This window comes from Seriola lalandi, unplaced genomic scaffold, assembly GCF_002814215.2.
Source record: "Seriola lalandi dorsalis isolate HSWRI2012SDOR001 ecotype SW California unplaced genomic scaffold, Sedor1 jcf7180002054901, whole genome shotgun sequence".
In the NCBI taxonomy this organism is placed as follows: Eukaryota; Metazoa; Chordata; class Actinopteri; order Carangiformes; family Carangidae; genus Seriola; species Seriola lalandi.
Window position 1 is genome coordinate 7,504,150 of NW_019525453.1, and position 6,794 is coordinate 7,510,943.

A 6,794-nucleotide genomic window follows, 5' to 3' on the forward strand; every position below is an offset into this window, starting at 1 on the left:
GGGGGGGGGGTTGGCTGTCTGACCGCAGCTTGTCAGTCTGCTGATTGTCAAAATTTTGCAGCAATATTCAGTATTTATAACAGGACTCTGTTTTTATTTACAGTTTTCAGTCCTGTCATGGAGGAAAACAGTTTTTTCAGACTATGTAGGGCTCATTAAAAAACAATAATAATAAAAACAGAAAAATGTAACATGACCTGGTTAAAATCTAATTTAAAAAAATCGATTAAAATTGGATTGGATTTGTGACATAAACAGACAGTTAACCACATCTTGTTATTTTTTTACTTTAGATGGAGTCTGGTACTCGATCAGCAGCTCATTTCTCTCCATCTTATTTTTCACCTTCTGTAGCTGCATGAGCTTGAACTTGTTTATTGTAAGCTTCACTGAACCTTGTGTTCCTGTAGGTGGAAACGTTCGTGCATCGGTAACTAGGAATCAGTTCAACCTGAGTTTCTATTTTAAAATCGAAATATTTTCTGTAGAAATCCAGACGGCTGTTCTTGCTTTAAAATAAGTACAGCAGTGTGTGCTTATTTTATTTATTTATTCATTCATTTATTTATTTATTTTTGAAGATTGGTAGAAATGAAAAAAATACTTTTTTTTTTTTTTTTTATATGTACAAGATTTTGACTTTTGGTAGCAACAGAGGAAAAGTCAGGGGTCGAGACATCTGTGAATATCATTGCAAACCAGCCATTAGATATTTAATGCACAAAGAGCTAAAAGGACAAGTAACCACCTGCAAAATAGAAAGGCTCTGTGTCATCGGTGGCTGTGTATGAAGTGTCACACCTTGGACCTGAGTTTCATGCATACAGTGGGCCGTGATACAGGTGCTGTGGACAGTCCTGTGTAGACAGTGTGGTGTATCTTCTACACATGGAGATTTGCACCTGATGGTGGCACCAGAGGAACATCAGGAAGGATTTATTCTCCCACAGCAAACATCACTGAAATGTAGCCATTCGTTTTAAAGATGCTTCGTCACAGACCGAAGTGTTTGTCCAAGGTAAATTATAGACTGTGAATGGCGCTAAAATCCATAGGAATCATCATCTTGGGACCATGAACTAAAACCAAATTTCAATATAAATACTGTACACCCCTGCTAGCAGAGCGAAAACACCGGCGGCCACTTCAGCCTTGATGAGTCGCATCGGTCAAACCCTAATTTACAAACGTCGACTGACCCCAGAGACTCAACTGTGTCCGTCTCTCCCACACACAGCTCACGGTGTCTGCCCTGGGCCATTTTCATCAGCCAGCCCTGTTATGTCAGAATATAATCTCAGCGTACTGTTGGATCGCAGCCAAACACACACACACACACACACACACACACACGATGGGAGTGTAATTATCATAATTGTGTCCAGCGTTCTACGAACCACTGTGTCAGGCCCAGACTCCACACACTAACCTGTATGAACACGGGCTCATTTCCCACGGGCATCGTGCTCTGCAGTGACTCCAAAATAGACCGAACCATTTCCTATTGACGATGAGATTAGAACCCATTTACAAAACTAATCTAATGAAAAGGGACAGGAAACTCACAGAGGTAATTTTTCATTTGCTGGAAAACCCTCTTAGACAGGCGCTTGGTTATTTGTGAAGAAACATAGTCCAATCAACTCAGTTTTTCTTAGACATACTAATTGCACTAATTGCACTTGTCATTAAGTCTGTGTATCCACTTACATTAATAATAAATTAATAATTAATCTGAAACTGATATTCACGCAGAATAGTTCGATATTTTGGTTTATTTGCTTTTTTTTAGGACAGGTTTGGTTCTTTAAGGTGTTGAGCTTTCCGTCCCAATACTAATATCTTGTTAAATACAGTATGTGGTCTTTATATGTTTGTGTGCATGTTTTTATAAGTCACTCTTTGTAGTTATTTAGGATGATGGTGTAAAAAATAGACATTCAACTTCCTGTCCCATAAAATAAAACATGTTTTTCAATAAATAATTGTGTTTCGGTTTACACTCGATATCCTCACTTTGTATAATGTCCTGTCCCGAAATCCTGTTTGAAAAGGAAATACATCACATAAAGGAATGAATAATGTACTGTGGTTTTATGGGAACTTTCAAGCCAATCATTTGAAAGAAGTAGCAGGAACATTATTTGCATTATGAACAGCTGTTGACACAGCTCGGTAAAAATGGCAAAACGCATCAGTTGCTTGTTTGAAATTTGTAGTGTTAATTAAAGTTATTACTTGCTGTGTTGCACAGTTGCCTTTCATATCTTGCTCACCCACAACCAGTTTTAAAAAGTGATGTTGATGTTTCTATATCAAAGCAAATTGTAAACAGTACCCCCCCACCCCCACCCCAAAAAAACATCCTCAGCATCATTAAAAGGCCAATGTCAGCCACACACCACACAGTGTTTTGATGTTTCTTTGCATATTTTGCTGATGATGTACTAGTTTTTATTTCAGTGAGAAGCAAGGTGAAATGCATCCTGCAGTTGTGATCATCAACACAAACAAACAACCACCATTATAGACCAAGAGATCAAAACCCCCCTCCTCTTTTTCACAGTCCTGTTGTGACCTGTACATTATTTTTTTAAAGTGGATAAACTGGATTGGATTATTCCCGTTTGTCTGTATTTACCTGATTTGCGTATGTTTCCAACAGGACAGTTTTCCTGCCAGATTTGGAGGGATCCACTTTGTGAACCAGCCGTGGTACATCCACGCTCTCTACACCGTCATTCGACCCTTCCTCAAAGACAAGACCAGGAAGAGGGTAAGGCCAGAAGATCTTCACTTTAAGTAGCTATAATCAATGTATGTATATTACTAGTAGACTTGAAGGGGTTGACTTTCGTTTAGTACCAAACAGCAGACGCAGTTGGTGAACACAATGTAGCATTTAGCAGCTAAAGAGGAGGAGACCAAAACAGAGCTAAAAAATATTTGAACACCTCTTAAAATACAGTTCATCATATCAACTTAAAAGGTGATGATACAGTATGTTAATGCTGAGTTTAGCTTGTTTCTTCTGCACACAAGTGGCAAAACAATCAGCGAATGCAGGTTTAATCAGGTTTTTCAGCTGTTGCAGAGTCACAGAAACATTTCTGTTTTGTCATTCTAACTTTCAGAAGAAATAGTTTATCTACATTTTTATAAAAAAAGAAAAAGGTGATAAAATTGCAATAAAGAGATTCCTTTCTATATTGTGATAAATTGCTGTTGAGGCTGATTGAACTGCTTTGCAAAAGATCATATTTTATTATTGGTTTTCTATGAAATGTAAAAAAATTGGGGAGATTAACTCAAATTGTCATGACTCATTTAGCAACATATAGACTTACATAATAATTAATTAATATAATAGTTAATAGTAGTAGTTAATATATTAGCTTTATTAGCGTCTGTATTTGATCAAGTTTTGCGATTAAGGTTAATTAGGGAGCAAGGACATTATTTGTGTGAAGATGACTCTGTCTTTCTGTATGTGTCCTGTCCCTGTGCAGATCTTCATGCACGGTAACAACCTGAACAGCCTCCACCAGCTGATCCACCCTGAGATCTTACCGTCGGAGCTCGGCGGGATGATGCCGCCGTATGACATGGGCACGTGGGCGCGAACGCTGCTGGACCACGCCTACGACGAGGAGACCGACTACTGTCCGGAGTCCTACACCCTGTCAGTACAAGACCTGGAGAGAGACCTGGAGAAAAACCTGTCCCCGAAAACCATGAAGAGGTAGGCTCATGAGTGCCAGCACCTCCACAGGTGGAGTTACCATGGAAGTGAAGGAGAGCTCTGCACGGGCTTGTTACCGGACACCTCCACAGCAGATGTCTATGGAAGGGAAGGTTTTATTTTCCTGTTTCATATTCCCAGCAAAAGGGAAGAGATTTCATGTAGCAACTTTCTGCTAACACATCTTTATAAACTCAGGTAATCAGAGGGGTTTTAAAAACAAGAAGTGCATGAAACACTGAAATAAACCAAATTGATAAAGTTATTATTCTGAAGGAAATTAAAACACATCAAGTGAAAAGGAGTTAACCTAAGGTTGCTGGCAGTAATTCCATTGTATATACTGTATCAGTGTATCAACAGAATATCAATATATTGTCAAACTAATTAGATTATCTTCGCATAATTAGAAAAGACAAATTAGACAATAGTGGAGCTAATGTGCAGATTTTATCTCACACTGTGGTATTTCTGTCTTCTTCTCCCACCTCCCACTCTTCACCATGTCGCCAGCATGGTAACATGGTGTAACTGATATATTCATTTATTCATTTCTTTTTTTTTTCTTTACAGGAAAATAACTAAATAATGTGAATAATGTTTAGTTTTTATTTAATTAATTAATTAATTAATCTTAATGTTAGTGTTTCTTCAGGTTTCTTGTGTTTGACCACAGCGAGAGAAAAGAACCAGTGAAGACAGATAAAACAAAATATAAATACAGGATATATGTAAATAAACAGATGGAAAAAAAATAAACCAATTAATGGAAATAATGTAAAGAAAGAAATAAAGAAATAAATTAAAATGAAACAATCATCAAATTTAAATAAATTTTAGTCTATACATAACACGTAATCCCATATAACAGGTAAAATGAAACAAATGTACAGTATGTTCTCAGTTATATTATTATTTATTGTTTCTTTATTTTTTATATTATTGCAACTGAATGGCATTTATTATTTTAGCATTCTTAAATATTGTGAATGAATGTCACATATTAGAGTTTTAGCACAATAAAAGCTTTAGATAAAAATCAAATAGAAGGTAAATCAGCTACTGGCCTTGAAAACCTTTTCTGAACCGGTTTTACCTTCAGAGTTCAGGTCGGGGTCTTGACAGAGACCGTGCTCTTCTGGTTTCTGTGGCTCGATGCTGCTGTGAGTGTGTTTGACATTTTATGTGAGTGTCATTCCACCACCATGCTGTGTGATTCAGCCTGACAGTAACTCATCCGACCGCTGTGTGATACCAACCGACTCACTCAAAGACATTTAGACTGTGTGAGAGAAACAACAGTGTGAGCTGAGACAGCAAACTGTCACTGCGGGGAAACACAGCGCTGCCAATTATCAATAAATCTCAAGTCAGTTATAAATGATCCTGAATCATATGTGGCATCCTTAGGTTTCATTTGAATATTATCAAATATTATCATAGAAAACCAGTGTGTAAAAATTCATTTTTCCCATGCATGCTGGGGTAAATGTATGTATATGTATGTATATTTTTAAATGAAGGACAAAAATAAAAAATCTCACAATAAGTTGGAAATATTAGAAGTTAATACTAAGTTAAACATTTAACTTACTAATATTTTAACTAAATAAAATATAAACAAATTACTAAACATATATTTTATGTATCAGACTTGTATCTTTTAACTTTTTTCATCTTGATGTGAAAGATAAGATGAAGCTACTTTTTCTGAGATGCATATAAATGTACATATAAAATAAAATCATATATTTAAACATGATATATTATACCTATTAGAAATTGGAGAAATGTCATATATTTACATATGTGTCCAGCCCATTCAAATATGTATGTTTATGTATGTATTCTTATATTGTAGATATACTGTATTTCTATTCCAAAGCCTTTTAATATATGTTGACGTTATTTACAGTTGGGTCCAAGAGTCTGAGACCACTTTCCCAGAATACAAACATGTATGTGTCACAACATGTTATACCATATAAAGATTCAACATATACATATTTTTAATATACAAATTTTACTATGGGTATTGTGATTATCACATTTTATGAATCATATATCCAGGATTTGCTGCTGGAGTCTTGTGGGAAACATTCAACTCTTAGACATAGTGACGCAGACCTGACACCTGTGGCAGCAGGGCGGGACCCTACCCAAGTAGATGGAAATGAATCTGACCCTCTAGGTCTGGTCACAGTCGCTGGGACCGGGTCAGAGGAGCACCAGCGCTCATGCTGATCCCCGTGTGCTGTGTTTCCCTGCAGGTCTCAGTCGGTGGTGGAGCCGGGCGTCCTCAAACGACCTGACAAAGTCAAGAGTGAGGAAGACAACATGCAGCCGCTGCTCTCGCTGGACTAAACTAACACATACACAGCTCCAAAAAAAAAAAAAATCATACCCAGATCAATATTTACACACAGAAATACTCTTAACAAGACTTATCTGTGCACACACTGTAAGCGACACACACACATGCCCTGAACGACACACTCCTCCAGAGAATGCTGCTGCTGCTGCTGCTGCTGCTGCTGTTGGATTCTTGTTTCTCTTGAACTGTTGAGCAGATGTGAGGCAGACAAATGGCCAGAGACGAGAGGGACGTTTCCCCCGGACTGAAGGGCGTCTTAAGAGCTACTGATGGTGTTCTATATATTTATTTATTTTAGTTATTTGTCAAGTGCCAATTCCAAAAAACTGTAAATTAACGTCTTTAAACAATCCAGCCCCTCGGTGCGGAGGAACAGGGAAGTCGTGGAGGTGCCACATAAACGAGAAAAACAGTGTTTCCCCACAGTTGTGTATTATATGGGTGATGAGAGATGCGGGAAACTGGAAACCATATTTCAAAGAAGGCTCGGGGCTATGATTCTTTTTTCTTCTTCTTCTTCTTCTTTGTACATAATTTGAAGAAAACGCCTCGCACGGGCGCAACGGCGGCTCAGGATTAGCAGAAGCGACGATATTGAGTTTGTTCAACCTCCTGGACCCAAACTGGCAGACCAGCAGTTGGTTTACTGGGAGTTCACTGGGAGTTAACTGGGCGTTA

The 6,794-nt window shown here is 37.8% G+C and overlaps 1 protein-coding gene across 1 annotated transcript in view; it reads left to right on the forward strand.

Moving 5' to 3' along the window:
* clvs2 (clavesin 2) overlaps positions 1–6,788 on the forward strand; it is a 36,164-nt gene extending 29,376 nt beyond the window's left edge. The window contains exons 3-5 of the mRNA XM_023430280.2: positions 2,666–2,776; positions 3,510–3,742; positions 6,013–6,788. Coding sequence (XP_023286048.1) covers positions 2,666–2,776; positions 3,510–3,742; positions 6,013–6,106 — 438 coding nt within the window. The 3' untranslated portion in view covers positions 6,107–6,788. The remainder of the gene's footprint in view (positions 1–2,665; positions 2,777–3,509; positions 3,743–6,012) is intronic.
* The last annotated feature ends 6 nt before the right edge of the window (positions 6,789–6,794 follow it).